We start from the raw sequence: 23,193 nt of genomic DNA, 5'->3' as shown, positions 1-23,193 counted from the left end.
AGATTAATAATAAAAGTCAATTGCGTTTCATTGCATCAGCAACCAAAGAATTGGGAACTAAATTTTTTTAAAGGACTAAATTTATAATCACAAAACTGTATCACAAAACTATAAACTACTTAAGAATAAATCTAAGAGCAAAAGAATGCAAGACTGATGTAGGAAATCACAAAGTTTGTTTGAAAACATTAGGAAAGACCTAAATCAATGGAGAAACAATCCATGTTAATGGCGAGGAAGAATTAATATCCTAAAGAGATTATTCTCCCCAAATTGATCTACAAATGCAGTACAACGTAAATACCAAAAGGGTTTTCTTAGTTTTGCTTTTTGTAGAATTTAAAAGCTGCCATGTCATGTCAGTGGAGAAAGCAGAGGCTAGTCAAGAAACAGAGCTTATAGGGGTGCCTGGGTGGCTCAGTTGGTTAAGTGTCTGACTCCTGATTTGGGCTCAGGTCATGATCTCGTGGTTGTGAGATTGAGCCCCATGTTGGGCTCTGTGCTGGGCACGGAGCCTGCTTGGGATTCTCTCTCTCCCTCTCTGTCTCCCCCTCCCCCCCCCACTTTCTCTCTCAAAATAAATAAATAAACTTAAAAAAAAATAAACAGAGCCTATAAAATTAGTTACCTAAATGAGGGGAAAATAAAATTGGTTTGAGGGGCACCTGGGTGGCTCAGTCGGTTAAGCATCTGACTCTTGGTTTCAGCTCAGATCTTGATCTCACAGTTCGTGGGCTTAAGCCCCACATCAGGCTCTGCACTGACAGCAAAGAACCTGCATGGGATTCTCTCTCTCCTTCTCTCTCTGCCCCTTCCCCACTCATGCTCTTTCTCTTTCTCTCTCTCTCTCAAAATAAATAAATAAACTTTAAAAAAATTGCTAGTGTCATTCTAAGTAAAGAAAAATTTTTTAAAATTTAAAAGTAAAAAAATTAAAAATAAAATTGGTTTGTAACTCATCCATACATAAAAATCATTTCCACCTATATTAAGAATAAATGTCAAAAGCAAAACCTTATAATTTTATTTTTTTAAGTAATATCTGCACCCAACATGGGGATCAAACCCATGAGCCTGAGATCAAGAGTCACAAGTTCCACTGACTGAGCCAACCAGTGCCCCTCAAGAGCAAAATTTTTAAATGTTTTAGAAGACAATACTGTTGAAAATCTTTCTGACCTTGAGGATAAAGAAAGATTGGTTCAGAAACAAAAAAATGCTACCTTTTTAAAAAGATTAAAAAATTTGACAATATTAAATTTAGAACTATGTTCATCAAAACCTTAAAATGAAAGGATGAGAAGATATTTGTAATGTCTAAAACTGACAAAGCACTAGATCCATGATATATAAAGAATTCTTACAAATCGGGGCGCCTGGGTGGCTCAGTCGGTTGGGCGTCCGACTTCAGCTCAGGTCATGATCCTGTGGTCCATGGGTTCGAGCTCCGCATCGGGCTCTGTGCTGACAGCTCAGAGCCTAGAGCCTGTTTCAGATTCTGTGTCTCCCTCTTTCTCTGACCCTCCCCTGTTCATGCCCTTTCTCTGTCTCAAAAATAAATAAATGTTAAAAAAAAAAAAAGAAAAAAAAAAGAATTCTTACAAATCAATAAAAAAGGAACCAACAGCTCAATTTAAAAATAGGCAAAAATAAATAAATAAATAATTAATTAATTAAAGCATTTCATGGAAGAAGGAAAACATTTGGTCCATACAATGGATTGTTAAATATCAGGGAAATACAAATTAAAAGCACAATTATATACCACTATACGCCTATTAGAATGTTAAATAGACCAACCAATCCAAGTGTTGGCAAAGATGTGGAAAAACTCAAACTCTCATAAACTGCTGATGGGAGTATAAAAGGGTTCCACTACTTTGGAAAATAGTTTGGCTTTTGCCTAAAAACTTAATCAAATGACCTAGCTATTCTAGTCCTAGGTATTTGCCCAAGAGAAATGGAAGTATGTCCATACAAAGACTTGTATACAATGTTCATAGCTGCCTTATTTGTAATAGCCAAAAACCGGAGACAATCCAAATATCCATGACTAGATGAATGGATAAACAAACTGTGGTGTATCCACAGAATAGAATACTCAGCGAAAGAAGGAATGAATTCTGGATACTGGCAACAACCTGAATGAGTTTCAAACTAAGTACACTGGGTGAAGAAAGCTGGATTTTAAAAGTATACCACCTGTATGCTTCCACTTATATAAAATTCTGAAAAACGAAAACGAAACTATATAACCTAGAAACAGAAAGCAACTCAGTAGTTAACTGAGTAAGGGGAAAGAGGTGCAGGGCAGAAAAGAGGTGTTACAAAGGGTCACGAAGAAACCTTTGGTGGTGATGGATATGCTTATTATCTTGATTGTGGTAACGATGTCATCAAAACATCAAATTATACACTTGAAATATGAGCGGTTTGCTGGGTGTCGAGGAAAAAAGCTTGCCATAGCTTGACTCTAAGAGAACAGAATAATGTCTTTTAGAGAGAAAATGCTTCTTTTTATTCAAATACCTCAATGGGCCTTTTGGGCTGGGAAAGTTGAAATACCTTGGGCTGGCATGGGGGTGGGTTGAGACTATGGAAGAGTCCTTAGCTCTATAAAAGAGAAATTTTTCACTTTAGGGAAAGAGTCCAGAATTCAGAGAAGAGAAGAATATGAGAAGCCTCCAGAGAAGTTGGAAAGAGTCCCTAATACCTACTGCTAGCAGAGACTATGGAGAACGATGGCCAATGAGAAATTCCCTGGGGTGAAGACAGTCATAGAACTTTGATACCTAATATTCACATGTAAATGGTTTCCTATTCTATGAAGTATTTCCCCTTCACCATCCCCAAACCTTTAGCTCAGTCTGTTCCAGACACTGGCCTTGAGTTCATGGTGTTAGGGGAATCCAAGAGGAAGGGACAGTTCTGCACATCGGAAGCAGAGAGAGAGAGGCAGCAGGAATTGTGACATCAGCTAAGATGAGTGGGAGCACACTGGAGGCAGCAATAAGAGGAGTAACTGGAAGGTAGAAGCATTCCACTCAAGAATGTTGAACTATTGAGGCACCTGTGTGGCCCGGTCGGTTGAGAGTCCGACTTTGGCTCGGGTCATGATCTCGCAGTCTGTGAGTTCGAGCCCCACATCTGGCTCTGTGCTGACAGCTCGGAGCCTGGAGCCTGCTTCAGATACTATGTCTCCCTCTCTCTCTGCTCCTCCCCGACTCATGCTCTGTCTCTCTCTCATGCTCTCTCAAAAATAAATAAATATTAAGAGAGAAAGAGAAAAAAAAAAACTTAAAAAAAAAAAAGAACGTTGAAATATTAGGGCAGGGGACAGGACTTTCTCCAGCATGTGGGATAAGGGAAATGAGCCATTTTCTTTGAGTATTAAAGGCAAGAATGACCCTAGACTAGCTGACTTTGTGCAAGACCACTCTAGACCATGCTAGCCGTCACAGAAGTGACTCCGTAGGAACGGGGTCACAGACAGACAATGACGTGAATGGCACCCCCTGGAATTGTGCCTTGTGCTGTTAGTGCATCGTTTAGGTGCACTAGCTCTTTAGGTCAATAGCTCAAACCATTCTGAGTCCCTAAATTATCAATAACCTACCTTACTCCCTGTCTCTCTTTCTTTCTTAAATGTATGTACCCAAAAAAAAGGGAAGATTTTTAGTTTCATTTTCTTCACAGCATCATTCTTCCATTGGCTGGACCAGAAAGGAACTCATCTCCTTTTCTCTAATTTCCCCTTAGTTCACCCCAAATAGAAGCCACCAGATCCTTGTATTATCCCCGACTTGACCCAAGTCCCATCCTTCCTCCAATAAAATATGGTTCACGAGGAGTTTCAACTGTGAACTAACAAGAGAAGGAATATATCAAGACAGTGTAGGTGGAAGGAAGGGGTTGTGAGAAATGCATTTCTCCCAGTTGCCATTCACTACCCCTCTGCATGACTGGGCAGTAGGCTTGGAAGGACCTTTAGGTTGATGTTCATGTTGATCACACCAATAAGACAAGCCCCGTAACAATAGGAAGAAGCATAACGCAAGTACCTCACACGTGTGCGAGTGGCTCACAGCTTATCCCCATGTCTACATACTTACCTTGTGTACTTCCCATAACCTTGTTAGGCTGTTATATTATCTTCTATTCTTTTTTTAAATATTTATTTATTTTTGAGAGAGAGAGAGAGAGAGAGAGAGAGACAGAGTATAAGCAGGAAAAGGGTAGAGAGGGAGGGAGACACAGAATCTGAAGCAGGCTCCAGGCTCTGAGCTGTCAGCCCAGAGCCCAATGCGGGGCTCGAACCAACAAACTGTGAGATCATGACCTGAGCCAAAGTCAGAAGCTTAGCTGACTGAGCCACCCAGGTGCCCCTATCTTCCATTCTTACAAAAGGAAAATGAAACTTAGAAAGGTTAAATAGCGTGCCCAATTCTTCTGAGTCCAAACCACAATGCCTTTCTGCCATCTAAGATGCTATCCCAAACAAGTGCCAGGTCTAGTAGGACGTTTCAGTCAGGGATTATTAACCTAGGTCCCAAGGGGGAGACCCCCAAAGTGGGGAGTCCATGAACTTCTTTAGGATTTATTTTCAATCACCTCTAATTGAAATTTAGGGGGCGCCTCGCCTGGGTGGCTCAGTCAATTAAGCGTCCGACTTGGGCTCAGGTCATGATCTCACGGTTCGTGGGTTCTAGCCCCTTGCTGACAGCTCAGAGCCTGGAACCTGCTTGGATTCTGTCTCCCTCTATCTCTGCCCCTACCCTGCTCACGCTGTGTCTCTATCTCAAAAATAAATAAACATTAAAAAAACTGAAATTTAGCATTTCCTTCCATTTAGAATGTGGACAACAAACCACAGTAGTGGTAAGCAATACTTTGGACTTTGTCTCCAGGAGAAACCATGGACATTTTCATATCTATGCTGTTGTTGCAAATGTCTCAAAATACTGTTTACACTCATCAGGATTTCAGAATTATGATTATTAAGTTCCTGCTGGATCTCATTACAGTGCATTAAAAAATAATCACATATGTTACTCTATCACCACTTTAGTAACTGTGATTCATAAGTATCTTATGCATTTAAAAACATTATGAGGGGAGTCTGGGTGGCTCAGGTCATGATCTTGCAGTTCCGTGAGTTCAAGGCCCGCGTTAGGCTCTCCGCTGTCAGCGTGGAGCCTGCTTTGGATCATCTTTCCCTCTCTCTCACCGCCTTTCTCCTGTTTGTGTGCTCTCTCTCTCTCTCTTTAAAAAATAACTTTAGGGGCGCCTGGGTGGCGCAGTCGGTTAAGCGTCCGACTTCAGCCAGGTCACGATCTCGCGGTCCGTGAGTTCGAGCCCCGCGTCAGGCTCTGGGCTGATGGCTCGGAGCCTGGAGCCTGTTTCCGATTCTGTGTCTCCCTCTCTCTCTGCCCCTCCCCCGTTCACGCTCTGTCTCTGTCTGTCCCAAAAATAAATAAAAAACATTAAAAAAATAAATAAATAAATAAATAAATAAATAAATAAATAACTTTAAATCAATCAATCAAGCAAGCAAGCAAGCATTATGAGAAAGTACCTGTAGGTTCCTCATACTTGCCAAAGGGGTTTATGGTGCACACATACACTCATGTCAATGCGCACACACACACACACACACACACACACACACACACATATTTTCACACAGGTTGAAGGATGCGGCAAATGGTCAGGAATTGTGTTCTCCTCTTGTTCCTGTTTACGACCATATTGTACTGCAGATATTTATATGTCTTTCCTTCCTTGCTAGCATGTGAGTTCTAATAAAGCAGGAATGGTATCTTCTATTCCTTTGAGCCTTCAGTGCCTAGAATGGGGCTTGGCATTTGCTGAACAATCATTTATAGAGTATCTACTGTGCATAAAGCTCAGGTCCCATTGGGGGTGGCTGAATAATGGAAAGACTCAAAGGAGAGCAATAAATTCATTCACAAACTTGTTTGAGCATTCATTCATTCGTCCGCTTAGACGGACGAATCTAATGGCTACTCAACGCCAGCCACTGAGGTAGGCTCTGGGGAAAATAGGAAAAATGAGATCTGAGTCCTTGTTCTCACAGGGCACCCATTCTAGCTAACGAAAACAAGATTTTTGAAGACAGACAGACAAATAGGAATGAGGTCACTTGTTCTGGAGAGTCAGAGTCGTAGGGAAAATCTAGTTCTCAAGTCTATGTTTATTAGATCTTTTTAGCCAAAAAGTTACTGGGAGAAACTAACCACAGGGTAGAAAATGTAGACTAAGATGCCCTTCATAAGAGGAAAAGTCTGTGGGGTCCACAGGAGGACAATTTACCTTGTTGTGTGGTTGCTGGTCTTGCCTAGCAAACCTTGTGGAGACGTTAGTCTTCCATTGCCCCCGGTGTTTCAGGGGCTGGTCTGTCCAAAGACAGCAAGATGGATGCGTGCCCTCTCTGCAGTTCTGCTCTGCTTCAAAGATTCTATGATGCTATCAATTAGTCAGAATGTGCAAGGTTGCCTAGATACCTTGGGGCTTCTTTTTCTTGTAGGAGACCAGAGCTGGGTGACCTCCTCAAACCTGCCAAATGTGTGGTGAGAGACCAGGTGTGGGAGAATGTGGTCGTACAACTGCCTGGATATCTGGGCCAGATCATCCGTCCAGGCAGGAGGGCAAAGGGAGAGACACCCAGCAGAACTAGGAGAGAAAGGGATGGGGGCTGGGTGTGTCTTAACACCGAAAAGGAGAGCTGGGAAAAGATAACAAGGACAGCAAGGTTTGGGGTTAAGACAAAATCTGATAAAGTGAAACATTTCCCTGAAGAAGCATAACATCCAAATACAAAGAAATAAATTTAATGAATCCATACAACATCTCTTCCGAGAAGTATAACCTTAAAATACAAAAAATAATTTCACTTTGGTAAATCTAGGTCCCACCCACTGCAGTATCTCTATCTGTGTTCACTGAATGCGTGAAAAAATATTTCCTAGGGAACCTCAACTCCTTCATCTGTCCCCAGCTCCAGCTGGCCTCTCTCTTACCCTCCTTCGGCCTCCTCCATTCTGTCGGAACATCCTGCTTCAGCAAATGGTGACAGTTATCGCTAGGAATTAAGTACGTACATCAAAATCAACCTGGATGATCTGGAATATTATTCTTTTCAGTCTGTAGCCCATGATAAAGGCCTCTACTTTTTCCACGGGAAATTTCTTGGAACACTTCATTTTTCAATCACGCCTCCATCTAGTAAGTATTTAGTAAGAACAGCATAGTCCTGCCTTCCCTGGAGCACTACAAAAACGTATCTAACCGAGGGCTTGCAATCTACTAGTCCAGATGAGAAATGCCTACAGGTAACTCTGTGACAAGGTAGAATGTCACAGGTGGCTCAGATTAATGGGGAGAGGGGAGGTAGAGAGAGAGAGAAAAAAGAGAGGACATCCACTGGGGCAATGGTCAGGGACAGGCCATCTCCACTTAGTTCTGGAGGGTAGAATGCAGACTAGCGGGGCCTGCGGGAGGGGCAAGTTCCAGCGAGGTAGAAGTCAGAGTGAAGGCAAAAGGCCCTTCAGTCAGCTTTAGCTGTTCAGAAGCAGGAGCTTTAGGATCATGTGATAAATGCCCAGTCACTGGAAGTGTTCATTCAAATGAGATTTGGATAATTTACTAAAGATACTGTGGAAGATATTCCATATACTTCCCCCTGTTGGTAAGAAGTTTGGGCTAGAGAGATGCCCTCAGCAACTTCTGACTCTACGTGTGCCTTATTCCACCGGCAGAGCAGGAAGTCAGCAAGCGAGCCTCCCAAATGAAACATTAATACCTCATGCAAAGAATCTTGGGAAATCAAACATTCTTTATTCATTTACTGTGTTTCATACACCTAGCAGTCCTTTAAACAACTATCGACAGCAGCAACACGAACCACATGTAAAATGAAAACGGGTGCCCCAAATGGCACCCTCCCCAACACACACGCATATGGAGAAGCACAGTCCTACAGGCTGCTGACATTACTCACTTTAAGCATGAAAAGATTCCTACAGGGCTGCCTGGAAATCAACCTTCTTCATCCTGGAGCTGATACTCCGAAGTCTTTGTTCTCTTTCCATGTTTGAGGTCAACATGACAAGTTAAGGACAAGTTAGATTAGATTTCCATTTTATTACATGAGACCCTATCCTTCTCAAGTGTGCATCCACAAGTGAGGACCCAATCTACTATAAGCAATGGCTGAAGCATTCCAGAGGGGGACTCGGACAGCCAGGCCTCACGGGCAGATGGCATGTATGTTTCAAGTCCAACAGCCACAGGACCCAAAGCCATAGAGAACTAGCAGCTTGGGCCTCAACTGAAAAATTTGCTAAAAGGGGATCTCTCGGGCCCAGCTGCTTTGATTTTACAAGTTGGCCCATCTTTGGCCCAAATATGCCAATGATAGGTATCATTTAATGCCCTTGAAAAAAACACTGAGTAACAAAATGCTAAGAGTACCCGAGAACCCGGGGTTCTCTTCCGGTCATCCAGAATGTGAAGTCAGCTAGAAGCTTGCCTGTTGGTCCCTGACCGACTCATCTGCCAGAGGAAAGGCTGGTCAGTATCCAAGGCATGTGGGGCCCAACCCTGAGGGAGTCCCTATTTCTCCTTCTGTGCCTGCTGTAACCTCTTGGCCACAGCAGTGATCAGAGCAGCTCCCTTTCCACTCCCATCTTCTGACAGCATGAGTGTCACATCACATCGAGGAGCTAGTTCTTTCACGGTTTCCTGCAATATCCGAGAAAAGCTACAAAAGAGAGAGAGAGAGAAACGTCATCAGCACTCACATAAGGGATCAACATATTTGTGAATGATTCCAATCTAGTTTGTTCCTTCCAGCTTGCTTCTCAAGGCTCTAGAACAGCTCCATACACCTCTTCCTAAATAGCTGTTTTAATTTTACCTTTTGTTGAGCAACTATTAATGCCAGAGGCTCTTCTAGGTGTTTTACATACAGAATATACATACAGTCAAAGTGTAATAACAGTTTAAAAGCAGTTATTAGTATTTTCACAACATAAAAAAAATTGATGCTCAGAAGTTAAGAAATTTTTCTAAGCTTGTACAACTAGTAAGTTATATTAGGACTTGAACCAGGCCTATCAGTTCTCAACCTCACATTTTTTTTCTTTTTTTTTTGGTTCAAAAATCCCTAAATGTTTATTTTGAAAAATTTCAAACTTACTATAGAGCTGAAAGAATAGTTTGCTGAACGCCTGAACACCCTCTGCCTACACTCAACAAAGTTATAATTTTATCCTACTTGCTTTATCCATTCACCTATCCATCCTTCCCTCCCTCCACTAATTTTCCCCCAAAGCACATAGTTGGCCTCTCTCAACTATCCTTTGATATATTAAATCCATTTGAGGGGACATCTTGTAAGTTGAATTACCAGGGCAGTCTGTGAGGTCAAAGTATGTTTAACAGAGGCCTGGGCATCTAGGCCCTATGTCCTGTGATCCTGTGTTACCATGAATGGTACAAGTGGTGTTCATCTCTGAGGGCCAGCATGCTAGAGCAGGTTCTGAACCTGACTCCATCACACAGCCAGTGGGTGACTCTGGCCAACCGCTAATGCTCCCTGGGGCCCTACTGGTTATGTAATAGGAGAAAGTTTGAGGTCTTCTTGAAGGCACAGCAGGGTGGTTAGCCCCCAACTTTCCAGAAGAAAGGAGAAATGGCTTAGTGGTCACAGGTCAATCAAGTCTGTCTTTCTTTCTTTCTTTCTTTCTTTCTTTCTTTCTTTCTTTCTTTCTTTCTTTCTTTCTTTCTTTCTTTTTCTTTCTTTCTTTCTTTCTTTCGTTTCTTTAAGCATACAATTCAGTGTTTCTTAGCATATTCACAAAGTTATGCAACCAGCACCACTATCTAATTCCAGAACATTTTCATCATCCTAAAAAGAAACTCCATGCCCATTAATAGTCACTCCCCGTTCACACCAACCCCCGGGTGCCCCCCTACTTTCTATCTCTATAGATTTGCTTATTCTGGACATTTCATATAATGGAATCGTATAGTAAGTGGCCTTTTGTGTCTGGCTTCTTCTTTCAATTAACACTATATTTTTCAAGGTTGATCAGAGTTATAGCATGTGTCAGTACTTCACTCCTTTTTATGAGTACTAGTCCATTGTACAGATACACTACATCTTGTTTATCCACTCATTGCTTGGTGGACATTTGGACTGTTTCCCCCTTTGGTTATCGTGAATAGTTCTGCTATGAACGTCACCAACAAGTTTTTGTGTGAACATGTTTTCAGTTCTCTTGGATACACCTCGGAATGGAATTGCTGGGTCATATGGTAACTCTATGTCTATCTTTTTCAGGAACTCCCAAACTGTTTCCCACCAGCAATGTATGAGGTCTCCAATTTTGCCATATCCTCATCAACACTTGTTAGTGTCACTCTTGTTTATTACAGCCATCCTAATGAGTGTGAAATGGTACCTCATGGTTTTGGTTTGCATTTCTCCAGTGACTAATGATACTGAGCATCTTTCCACATGCTTATTTGCCACTTACACATCTTTGGAGAGATGCCTATTTAGACCCTTTGCCCATTTGTTGATGGGGTTATTTGTCTTTTTAATTGTTGAGTTGTAATTGTTCTTTCTATTTTCTAGGCGGAAATCCTACATCAGATATAGGATTTGCTAATATTTTCCATCATTCTGTAGGTTGCCTTTCACTCTGTCATATTCTTTGATGCACAGAAAGTTTTAGTTTTTATAAAGTCCAGTTTACCTATTTTTTCTTCTGTTACTTATGCTTTTGATGTCATATTTAAGAAACCGTTGCTTAATCCAAGGTCACAAAGATTTATACCTATGTTTTCTCTTAAGAGCTTAATAGTTTTATCTCTTAAATTCAGGTCTTTGATCCATTTTAAGTTGATTTTTGTACATGGGATGAGGTACGAATCCAACCTCATTTTTTTTTGCAGGTGGATATCCAGTTGTGCCACCATTTTCTGGAAAAAATATTCTTTTCCCATTAAAAGGTCTTCACCTTCTTGTTTAAAATCCCTTGACCATAAATGTAGGGGTTTATTTCTGAGCTCTCAATTCTAGTCTGATGATCTCTATGTTTATCCTTACGTCAGTACCACACTGTTTTGAGACTGTAGTTTTATTGTAAATTTCAAATAGAGAATTGTGAGTTCTCCCAACTTTGTTTTTTTTTTAAGACTATTCTAACTAGTCTAAGTTCCTTGCATTTCCATATGAATTTTAGGATCAACTTGTTGATTTCTGCAAAGAAGTCTTCTGGGATTTTGATCATGATTGTGTCGAATCTGAAGATCAATTTGTGAAGCAATGCTACGTTAACAATATTAAGTCCATTAACATAGGCTGTCATTCTATTTAGGTCTTCTTTGTTTTATCTCAACAATGTTTTCTACTTCTCAATGTACAAATCTTACATTCTTTTTGTGACATTTATTGCTAATTATTTTATTCTTTTTGATTGTGTTGTAAATGGAATTGTGTTCTTCATTTCATTTTCAGATTGTTCATTGCTAATGCATAGAAATGCAATTGATTTTGTGTATTGATCTTGCATCCTGAAATCTTGCTGAACTTGTTTAACAGTTCCAATAGTTTTTTGTAGATTATTAAGGGTTTTCTGTATACAAAATCATGTCCATCTACAGACAAAGATAGTTTCACTTTTGCCTTTCCAATATGGATACTTTTTATTTCCTTTTTCTTGATTAGTTGCCCTGGCTAGACTTGCCCTTGATTTTCCCTTTGAAGTCACCTATGTTTGGTCTGGTCTGACAAGCCTCTTGCCTTGAATCAAGTCTGGACTGAGAGACAAAAACCATGCAACCATCTGGAGGCAGTGCCAAAGCAGGACAATGTTGAACAGCAGTGACAAGAGTAGGCACCCTTGCCTTGTTTCTGATTATAAGGGCAAAGCATCCAGTCTTGCACCAGTACGTATGAAGTCAATTGTGGGTTTTTCATAGATGCTTCATCAGGTGGAGTCCCTTTAGCTCTAGTTTGTTGAGTGCTTTTATCATGAAAGGTATTGTATTTTATCAAATGCTTTCTCTGCACCTATTGAAATGATCATGTGGTTTTTGTCCCTTGGTCAAGTCTTGGTTCAAGGGAGAAGAGGCTCGCAGGAACCACATCAAAAGTAAGCGAATGCGAGGGGGAAAACAAGAAAAGATACTAGGCGGTGATTCTGGAGAATTAGTCATCACCATAGGAGGGGCTGAGGATCAGGGGTTACAATAACAGTATGTTCATGTATATATTTCAGTATGATTGGAAACTTTTATAAGCTTGTTAATACTTTTCATTTTCACCAAAACAAAATGTTAAACATTAAATGAAAATAATAGCTTTCATCATTGACCTTTTTGTGATGTGCCATGCACTCTACAGATACTGTTTAACTTAATCCTCGGGGCGCCTACGTGGCTCAGTCAGTTAAGCGTCCGACTTTGGCTCAGGTCATGATCTCGTGGTTCATGGGTTCGAGCCCCACGTCAGACTCTGTGCTGCCGGCTCGGGCCCTGGAGTCTGCTTTGGATTCTGTGTCTCCCTCTCTCTCTGTCCCTCCCTGACTTGCGTTCTCTCTTTCCCTCAAAGATAAATAAACATCAAAAAATGTTTAACTTAATTCTCACAACCACTTATGAGGTAGGTAAGATTTTTGTTGTCATTTTACAGATTAAGAACTGAGGCTCAAAGAGGGTGAGAAACTGACCCTCAGCCTCCCAGCTTCTAAGTGGTGGAGCCAGGATCCAACCCTACATTTCCTGATGGGGCTCTCAATCCTTCTGTCCACTGCCTCTGACCTAAGAAAGTCATAACCAGTTCATACTTGGCAAACGCTCTATGCTGTACAAAATACTCAGTTCTCGTCACTTCCCTGTGAGGTCAGGTGAGAATATATTAGTAATAATGGCTTGTATTTGTGGAGCACCGTGTCAAGTACATGTAGGAACTCAGTCCTCATGGGGCCCTATGAGGCGGAGATTATTACTCCCTGCCTTTGACTGTTGGAGATCAGGGGGTTCAGAGAGGATGGTGAATACTCCCACATCCTACCACTAAGACACAGAGCCACAAGGGCTCACACCTTGTCTGCTAGAGCCATGGGGTCCACTTTCAGCTTCAGCGCCCTCCCACCCCCACCTCTCTGGGGCACTTACTGAGGGTGCAGCTTGTACAGGGTGCCATCCACACCCACGGTGACCTTCAGGTTCTCAAGCCCCTGGTCTTCCCTCCTCTTCTCCACGATGGCTGCCAGGCCAGCGCCATAGAGCTGGGCTGCCCGCCGGGACACAGCTCCGCACACCTCCTTCACCACAATGCTGTCCTCACACGTGCTGTCCAGGCCAAGCTGCTGCAGGATCCTCCTGACCTGGAGGAGGGCCAGCCGATCGCTGCAGACAAGCAGAGCGGGAGGTCAGGACCTGCTTCGGGGGGCCCCGGAACCCGCTCCACGTGGCTCACGGCCCCCCGTCCCCAGATGCCCTAGGCAGAGGGAGGAGAAAATGATCCAAGAAATGGCTAAGTTAGAGCAGAATGCCACAGAAGCTGAGACTCAAGAAAGTCTGCCGCCCCCAGGAAGTCCCATCATCTTTACAAAATAAAGCGTAGCACACAGTTTCTCACACCACGTCTAAACTCTCCCACTGAGCACGCCAGCTCCTGCTGCCCTGCTGTTTGATGAGAAGCTAGCTTTCCTTCTATTTAACTTTTTCTGATTTCCTGCTTTCTCTTCCCAACTAGACTACATGTCCTTGAGGGTAAGACTATATTCTCAGTAGTAGCCAGCATAGGGCTGTGTATATTCAGTGGGCAAGTGAAAAAATTAATATACAATGTACCATCAGCACCTTTGTGAGCAGGAATCTGCACGTGGGACCACGAGCATGTATGCACGTGCAAAGCACCCATCGCGGGGACAGGCTGGCCTTGAGTCTAGACCCTGATTCTCTCATGGTGAACTTACAGAGCTCTGACTCCCAAGCTAAACAACGTGAAATTATATCCTTGACTGCCTCAGGGAATACTTAGAGAAGAAGAATGTTATCAAGAGAGAACTGAGAAAAAAAAAAAAAGAGAGAGAGAGAACTGAGAAAGAATCTATACGGCTGTATAGTGGGTTCAGCAGGTAAATGGTGGCACAGCCAGACAAGAGAATCCTTTGTAAACCTTAGAGGTGAATTTGCATGAGACTATTTAATGCTATGGCAAGTATTCATGACATATTAAGTGAAAAAATAGATTATAAAATAATATGTGCCATATGATCTTGGTTTTCATGAATGTGCATCCTTGCATAGAAAAAAAAAGCAGAAGGAAATCTATTCAGTTGCTGGTAGGAGTACCAGTAGGTTCTTATTTTCTTGCTTTTACTTTTGAATGAGCAATATGCGTATAGGAAGAAAAAAAGGGGATTTTTTTTAAGTATGTAAAAAAATAAAACCTGAAATTCTTTCCACAGTCCCAGCCTTCACAGTTTATCTTGTTCTTTCTGTTTTATTTTTTTTTTAAGTTTATTTATTTATTTTGAGAGAGACAGAAATAGTGTAAGTGGAGGAGGGGCAGAGAGAAAGGAGAGAGAGGGAATCCCAAGCACAGAGCCCAATGTGGGGCTCAAACCCACGAAGCTGTGAGATCATGACCTGAGCCAAAACCAAGAGTCAGGACGCTTAACCGACTGAGCCACCCCGGTGCCCCCACCCCGCTTCTTTCATCTGCATTCCCCCCCTCAATCCTCAGAGCAATCCTTGGAGTTAAGCAGTAGAGTACTTACCTTTTATAAGGAAAGGAGTTGTCCAGAAAGGTGAAGCAACTTGCCTCAGGTCACACACCACAAGCAATCTTAAACTCAGACTCTGAGACTATAAGCCTAGGACACTCCCCACAACCCAAGAATCGCTGTTGCATCCATTGGACAACGTGCTTTGAAATGGACCACGGACAGCATAGCACCTACCATTCCCAACTGGTACCAGATTGGATGTGATTTTCTTTTTATACCATGAGGTTTAAAAACAAATAAAATAACTAGAAATAGGAAACCAAAGCATCCAAAGCAGACACCTTTTGTGTGGCAGAAGCAAATATTTCTGGAGGCATATAGGTCCTGCTAACTTACTCTTGTCCAAGAACATCTTCCTTTGTACTCAGGACACACACACACACACACACACACACACACACACACACACACACACAGCAAAGATAGTCAATGTGCTTATCTCTTGCACATGAGGAAGAAATCATCTTTCCCCACAGCAAAAGAGGATCGCTCTGGTCATCAACAGTGATGACTTTTAACTTGCACTTTTGAATCTAATAGGTTGAAGAGCAGACCAAAAGGGATGCTGGATATCTGCTTCTCACAACTTCCGAAACACAAAATTGCTGCTGCTGCTGCTGCTGCTGATTCCACCACCATCTCCCTAGCAAGAACGGCCCTACAACAGTCCATCTGATTTCTCTAAGTACACTGCTTTCACTTCTAAAGAGTTTTCTGTTTTTCCCAAAGTGATTTGTGGCTTGCTGGCATGTGGCCATGCAGACCAGGGAAATTACATGAATGAATGCAAATTGAAAGAAATTCCAAATACAAAGCCTCTTGACAAGAACGGCGCTGGTAGGGAGAAAAAAAAAAAAAAAGCAGTGACATTGACACATTTGTACATGACTGGTGGTGGTGGAAAGTGGAACCACCTTTTTAGAAGTGTGTCCACAGGGAAATGCTTCTTTTTTTTTTTAATTTTTTTAACGTTTTATTTATTTTTGGGACAGAGAGAGACAGAGCATGAATGGGGGAGGGGCAGAGAGAGAGGGAGACCCAGAATCGGAAGCAGGCTCCAGGCTCTGAGCCATCAGCCCAGAGCCCGATGCGGGGCTTGAACTCACGGACCGCGAGATCATGACCTGAGCTGAAGTTGGACGCTTAACTGACTGAGCCACCCAGGAGCCCCGGGAAATGCTTCTTTTAACCAGATACTTCTACTCCTGAGGAAATAATTTGTGAGCTGCAAATGGTTACACAAAAAGAATAATTACGGTGTTACTCAGAACTGCGGAAATCCATAAATTATAAGCTAGACATCTTATACTAAAGGGAGAGTTTAGTAAATTATAGTATAGCAATCTAATGTAACATTATGCAGCCATTTTAAATGATAATTACACCAAAGACTTGAGATGGGGAAGTCTCTAGAAGTATTCCAGCTAAAAATTGCAGGAGTATTAGCATTAACTTACCATCATTTTACAATCTCAAGTGAAATCACAGATCTTGGCAATAAGCATCAGTGACTACTTACATCATAAAAGACAGACAGTAGTGTCTAGGTGGCTCATTCAGTTAAGCATCCAACTGTTGATTTCGGCTCAGGTCATGATTTCACATCCCGCATTGGGCTTGGTGCTGACCGCATGGAGCCTGCTTGGGATTCTCTCTCTCTCCCTCTCCCTCTCCCCCTCCCCTGTTCCCACTCTCTTTCTCTCAAAATAAGTAAATAAACTTGAAAAAAAATAAAAGTAAACAAAAGAGAGACAACTCAATGCCACTTCTGAAATATTCTTGTCCAAAACTCAACACTGAATCTAACCATGCATCTAGGTCTAACTATGAGATTGTAGAAAATATAAGAGAGAAGAAAATCCTAAATGCTATAACCAGCAAAATCTAGAACACAGGAAACTTCTAGGATAAAATAAGTTTCTTCATCCAATATATTCCAAGGGGAAACAAGAGAAGTTTATATAATAAAAAAGATTCAAAAAAAAAAAAAAAAAAAAAAAAAAAAATATATATATATATATATATATATATATATATCTCAACCAAATGACCTGTCTGGACCTTGTTTGGATATTGATGCAAACAAATGCACTGTAAAAACCATTATTTTTAGGCAATTTGGAAAATAGAAACATTGGCAGGATATTTTGAGTTTAAGGTTTATCATTAGCTATTTTAGGTTTGGTGATGGTAATGTGGCTATGGTTTTTTTTTAAAGAACTAATATTTTATAAACATATTTTAAAATAATTATAGGGGCACCTGGGTGGCTCAGTTGGTTAAGTGTCCAACTTCGGCTCAGGTCATGATCTCACAGTTCATGAGTTCGAGTCCCCTTGTGTGGCTCTGTGCTGACATCTCAGAGCCTGGATCCTGCTTCAGATTCTGTGTCTAGCTCTCTCTCTATCCCTCCCTCACTCATACTCTGTCTCTCAATAATAGATAAACATTAAAAATTTTTTTAAATAACTCCCATGTTTATAGCAGCATTATCAACAATAGCCAAAGTATGGAAAGAGCTCAAATGTCCCTCGATGGATGAATGAATAAAGAAAATGTGGTACACACACACACACACACACACACACACTGGAGTATTACTCGGAAATCAAAAAGAATGAAATCTTGCCATTTGCAACTACGTGGATGGAACTGGAGGGTATTATACCAAGTGAAATTAGTTAGAGAAAGACAAAAATCATATGACTTCACTCATATAAGGACTTTAAGAGACAAAACAGAGTAACATAAGGGAAGAGAAACAAAAAGAATATAAAAACAGGGAGGGGGACAAAACAGAAGAGACTCATAAATAGGGAGAACAAACTGAGGGTTGCTGGAGGGATTCTCTCTCTCTCCCCGCAGGGGGGATGGGCTAAATGGGTAAGGGGCATTAAGGAAGCTACTCCTGAAATCATTGTTGCACTATATGCTAACTAATTTGGATGTAAATTTTAAAAAATAAAAAATAAAATTAAAAAAGTTTTTTAATAGTTATAGATAAACTCACATAAAATGTGAGATTTGTTTTGGGGTGCCTGGATGGCTCAGTCAGTTAAGTGTCCAGCTTCGGTTCAGGTCATGATCTCGCGGTTCATGGGTTCCAGCCCCGCATCGGGACTTTGAGCCTGGAGCCCACTTTGGATTCTGTGTCTCCCCCTCTCTCTGCCTTCCCCCTGCTCACGCTCTGTCTCTCTCTGTCTCTCAAAAATGAATAAACATTAAAAAAAAATTTTTTTTAATGTGAGATTTGTTTCAAATTCATCCAGTTTAGGGGTGGGAAAAGCAGGAGTATATCAATGAACCAAGTTTGGTCATGAGTTGATCATTATTGAAGGTGGTGATGCAAACAGTCCGTTCATTTTACCATTCCCTCTATTCTTCTATGTTTAAAACTTTTCAGGGGCATCTGGGTGGCTCAGTCAGTGAGTGTCTGACTTCGGCTCAGAGCATTATCTTGCCATTCATGAGTTTGGGCCCCGCGTAGACTCTGTGCTGACAGCCTGGAGCCTGGAGCCTGCTGCAGATTCTGTGTCTCCTTCTCTCCCTCCCCCTCCCCCACTCATGCTCTGTCTCTCTCTCTCAAAACTAAAAAAATAAATGTTTTTTAAAAAATTCAAAAAACTTTTCATAATAAATCATAAAATAGAAACCAGAATTATAACTGACAATTGTCCTGTACAATCACTGAATAAACAATATACAGAATGAGGGGCGCCTGGGTGGCTCAGTCGGTTGAGCGTCCGACTTCAGCTCAGGTCACGATCTCGCGGTCCGCGAGTTCGTGCCCCACGTCGGGCTCTGGGCTGATGGCTCAGAGCCTGGAGCCTGCTTCCGATTCTGTGTCTACCTCTCTCTCTGCCCCTCCCCCGTTCATGCTCTGTCTCTCTCTGTCTCAAAAATAAATAAATGTTAAAAAAAAAAAATTTAAAAAAACAATATACAGAATGATATGTGTAGTATGATTGCAATTATGCAAATATGTTTACACACTTTTAAAAATTTGAAAGGGAATATGTAAAAATCAAAACAGCTATATTTGGTCATGAGCATATAGGTGATTTTTTTTTTTAAAGAGTTTTCTTTCATATTATGGACACATCATCTTTTTAGGAACAAGAGAGGATCATTTTTCAGCCTAAGCTAAGTCCTGTGTAACAGTTTAGGAACCTCAGGGCCCAGGCACGCAGCTGGCCCTTCAGTTGTGTCCTGTGGTCTTGATGCAGCTGGAGAGACAGAGCAGCTCTAGGAGGAAACCCCCTGCCCAGACAGGCCCTTACTGTTTTTATTTTTAAATCTCAAGCCTGCTGGATCCCAGCATGACAGCAGCACATCCCAATCAGTGCCTCTCAGACCAAGCAGGTGAACCTGCTCACACATCACCTTTCAATCTGGGACAGGAACTTGGTTTCAAAGATGCCCCTGGTCCGGAGACGCTCTGAAATCTGCCCACGGAAAAGGAGACCGTGCTTGGTGAGGTCAATCAGGATCTGCCGCACAATCTCCCCCAGGTACATCCCGCTGGTCATTTTCTCATATCTGTTTGGAGAATAGAGATAAGATTGGTAAGAGCAGGAAAATCAGCACTGGTGAGTGGTTCACAAAAGGACCACGGGTCTGGGTATGGAAGGTATGCCCATTGGCATCCAACAACTGCCTGGTTTGGAGTGGTTCGGAGTAGGCTGTAGATCCAGAGAAATGCAATGTAGAAGTCTGCATGATGTGGGAAAGCCAGTCTTTGGAGCCATGTTGACCAGGAAGAAGCCAGGCCCCAGCTCTCCCACGTACTAACCGTATGACCTGAGCAAGCACTGTAAGCCATCATCTATAAAACAGGGAGCAAACTCCCGGTCCCACAAGAGTGTTCGGAGGCCAGCATCTGGCGCAGAGCAGGCACTGAGCAAAAACTGAGTCCCTTGCCAGGTCCCAAAGCCCGTTCTCCTTGGCTTTGTATTATAAATCTGGTCTACTAGATTCCCCTTGGCTTTGTATTTGGAGAAATCTAGAGATTCACTAGAGATTCTCTCCATGAAATAATAAACTGCACACACCAGGGGTTCTTTAAAAATATTGGCTCTCCTCCCCCTTTCTACCAGGCTATGAACTCCATGAGGGAAGGAACAAGAGGAAAGGGGGCTCTGTAACCAACAGGCACTGACCAGACACTTTGCACAGGCATCTGCAACAGTATTAATAACAGTGATGTGGAGCTAGACAGCCACTTCCTGCAGGGTCAGGTGGAAAGCTGAGTATATCTGAGACTTACGTGCTGGACTTGTACTCACTTAACTGCTTGGGACCTCATCAGTCTAAGAAACTAAGACTTAGACAAATAATGGTGACAGCAAGGCAAATTCAAATGTGTTGCCCCCTCAAACTCTCACTCTAAAAATGTCAGCCTCCAGTGGATTCAGACACAAAACTGAGTCAGAAGGAACTTGCCCCTTCAGAAGAGCCATGATACTCAAATGCCCCAACTTGGGATTCAGAGACAAGGTTCCTTCTTTTTGGATCAACCTCTGGTTCAGCTGGGCTGACCATAACTCACCTTCCTCTCAGCTACAGAGACTAGTACCAAAGGAAGAGCAGGACCATTAAGGCTGGTCTTGGCCTTGCCCAAGCATCTTCCTGTACAGTGTTCTCAGCTCCCTAGTTACCAAGGCATCTGTGGCCCAGGTATCTCATTACATGTCCTATCTGTTCAACTTCTCCACTTGGATATCATCATCATGATAAATCTATATTTTCATCTTATTGTATATATTAAGATACTGAGTTTCATTGTGACAAACACCATATGGCCTGATAGTAAAACATTTACAATCTGGTCCTTTACAGAAAAAGTTTGCCAACACCTGCTGCCACGGATGGGCCTGGGTTAATTATCAATTCCTAGCATGTTACCTCTATTCTACCCACTGCTTTCTCTCTTAATCAAGAAGCTCGATGAGAACACAAGTGAAAATGTACTCTATTTTTTTTAAAGAATCATTCATTGCTTTCAGTATTTTTAGTATGACTAGTAACTGGAACATACCTCACAAGTGATTGTGACCCATGGTGGGACATGACATCATGACTAAGAACCAGTACTCCCATCCATCACTTGCTGCCCCACCCCCACCCCCAACTGTAACAGAAGTCACCAGAGTGGCAGCCAGCTCTTGAAAGGCTGAGGATGTTGACCTCTAAACTGGATTTACTAGAAGCCCACCCTGAGAGGGCCTACTAAGTCAGCATTCCCCTGCTCTGTGACACTTGGCCCACGGTGAATGGACTTTGTAACCATCTCTGAATCACTTCCAAAACCACCACGAGACCTTATGCCACCTTATGGTAATTAGAAAAAGGCACCTCTCCTTTCCACTTGTTGGGAACTTGCCCTGTGTTTTGCTTTTGTTCTAGTAAGACACTTCACTGACCTCTGATGGAGAGTTGTAATAAAAATACAAAGCTATACTGTCTATGATATGAACATAGTACCCTCCCCCAGAGCTGGTAATGTCGTACACAGCACAACATGCATAAATACACACATCTGCCCTCCTCACCTCTGTTTGCCAGGGTTCAAAGACCCCTCATCCACCTTCTTGTCATATTGCGTCCGGATGTCATCTATGCAGCCATTATCTCCAAACCCTCCCCACTCGGTGTTAATGCACATCTTCCCTTCGTCTCCTTCCACCAGCTCGATGTTCTTCATCTCCTCCATGTAGCACATGTTGCTGCCTGTTCCTAGAAGGAATCATGAAGGGACGTTAGTCTTCAAAAGACATCACCAAGTCCTAAAGAAGCAGAGGAGCACAGTGGACTGGAATTTAGGCTTGGAGTCAAATATGACCGGGTATGAGTTCCAGCTTAACGCCCATCACTAGGCGACCGTAGACAAGTATCTCATCTTTTAGGGGTCCAACTTCTTCACCTGTAAAAAGGAAATAACACCTGCCTTATAGATTTGTTATAAAGGAAAAAATGAGATGGTGTTCACAAGCTTCCTCCACATAGTAAGCATCCAGGAAAGGGGTCCCTGAGATAACACCATCCTCCTTCTCCTCATCACCGTCATCATCGCATCACATCATCATCCTCTTCCTCATCATCACTGTAAGCTATAGGCACACAAAGTGAGCTCCCAAGTAGTCACAGTTAGCAGCCAGGGCTAGAGGGGACCATGAGGAATTATCTAGTCTTAGAAAAGTAAACATTGGCATCCATAGGCCACCTTCTTTCTCCTTTGCTCATGACGTGGTCTCAGAACTATTCTCAGAGCAACAGCCCAGGCAGCGACTATATTCAATCAAGCAAGTCTCACCCCTTTGTCCTCCTAATTCTAGCCTGACCCCTCCCACAGATGAGGAAACTCAAGTCCAGACAGAAGGAGTAACCTGCCCACAGTCACAAAATGGTAAGAGTTTCCGGGAGATGAAACTCTTAGCTGACACTGAAGGTACCTCACTCTACCCCCTCTCCTTGTTCTAGCCACTGTTCACATTCAGGGAGTCCAGACAACCAACTGGAACAACTTTCCCGGATTCTGTCATTAGTAACCTGTGCCTGTCACTTGACGCCTATCATCTCCATCTTCCATCTGTTTAAACCCCTTCCCTTCACCAATTGGAGTCATCCCCTTGAAATCCACCCTTCTGCTTAATCACTGCTGGACTTCTCCCAAAGGTCCCTAAAATACCTATATTATATGCCAGGCCACTCCCTTCTCTTCTCTTATACCTCTCTTCTTCTTTCCAACTCTTCCCCACCCTGTGCACCCTGACAGCCAGAAGAGGTCAGATAACAGAGGAGATGTACGTTGGAGCCGCATGAAAATCTAGCTCCTTCAGCCCTAGGCCCAAATGATCCAACTATGGTCTCTTTCCACCCAGGATAATTTGCCTCAAGGCCCTATTTTGAAAATCGCTTCTTTCTATGCCATTCTCCTTCCTCAACAAAAGGGCAACATTGGCTAAGGACCCTTAAGGAGAAAGATATTAAGTAAAGATTTAGAAAGTAGGAGACCTGGAATCCCAATCTTAACTTCATCTCTGCCTTGGTCAAAGCTGGCTTTAGACTTGCTGTGTAATGGAAAAATGGTCCCTGTGCACTTCCCTACGTTAAAAGGAAACCACCACGGAGTCCCGGGTGGCTCAGTTGGTTAAGCATCTGACTTTGGTTCAGGTCGTGACCTCACAGAGATCTCACAGAGTCCTCATCAGGCTCTACACTGACAGCTCAGAGCCTGGAGCCTGCTTCAGGTTGTCTGTCTCCTTCTCTCTCTGCCCCTCCCCTGCTTATGTGCTCTCTCTGTCAAAAATAAAGAAACATTTAAAACAACTAACTAAATAAAAGGAAACCACCAAAAGATGAG

General features: G+C 42.4%; 2 protein-coding genes and 1 long non-coding RNA gene across 3 annotated transcripts in view; 1 reads left to right on the top strand and 2 right to left on the bottom strand.

Moving 5' to 3' along the window:
- The window catches only part of HK1 (hexokinase 1), a 125,320-nt gene extending 118,877 nt beyond the window's left edge, over nucleotides 1-6,443 (bottom strand). Inside the window, exon 1 of the mRNA XM_058696549.1 lies at nucleotides 6,334-6,443. The gene's annotated coding sequence lies outside the window, so the exon portion shown is untranslated. The remainder of the gene's footprint in view (nucleotides 1-6,333) is intronic.
- Nucleotides 6,444-7,835: 1,392 nt separating this feature from the next.
- The window catches only part of HKDC1 (hexokinase domain containing 1), a 49,822-nt gene continuing 34,464 nt past the window's right edge, over nucleotides 7,836-23,193 (bottom strand). Inside the window, exons 15-18 of the mRNA XM_058696551.1 lie at nucleotides 21,383-21,566; nucleotides 19,215-19,370; nucleotides 13,210-13,443; nucleotides 7,836-8,782 (exon numbers count right to left, since the gene is read on the bottom strand). Of these exons, the coding sequence (XP_058552534.1) occupies nucleotides 8,635-8,782; nucleotides 13,210-13,443; nucleotides 19,215-19,370; nucleotides 21,383-21,566 (722 nt within the window). The 3' untranslated portion in view covers nucleotides 7,836-8,634. The remainder of the gene's footprint in view (nucleotides 8,783-13,209; nucleotides 13,444-19,214; nucleotides 19,371-21,382; nucleotides 21,567-23,193) is intronic.
- LOC131492772 (uncharacterized) lies at nucleotides 12,728-16,186 on the top strand. Its single transcript, XR_009252279.1, has 3 exons — nucleotides 12,728-12,938; nucleotides 15,372-15,759; nucleotides 15,996-16,186. It is a non-coding gene; the product is annotated as an uncharacterized LOC131492772 (long non-coding RNA).

Source organism: Neofelis nebulosa, chromosome 13 (assembly GCF_028018385.1).
Source record: "Neofelis nebulosa isolate mNeoNeb1 chromosome 13, mNeoNeb1.pri, whole genome shotgun sequence".
Lineage (NCBI taxonomy): Eukaryota > Metazoa > Chordata > Mammalia > Carnivora > Felidae > Neofelis > Neofelis nebulosa.
The sequence above is the reverse complement of the archived record's forward strand: the minus strand, read 5'-3'. Positions and strand labels throughout refer to the sequence as shown.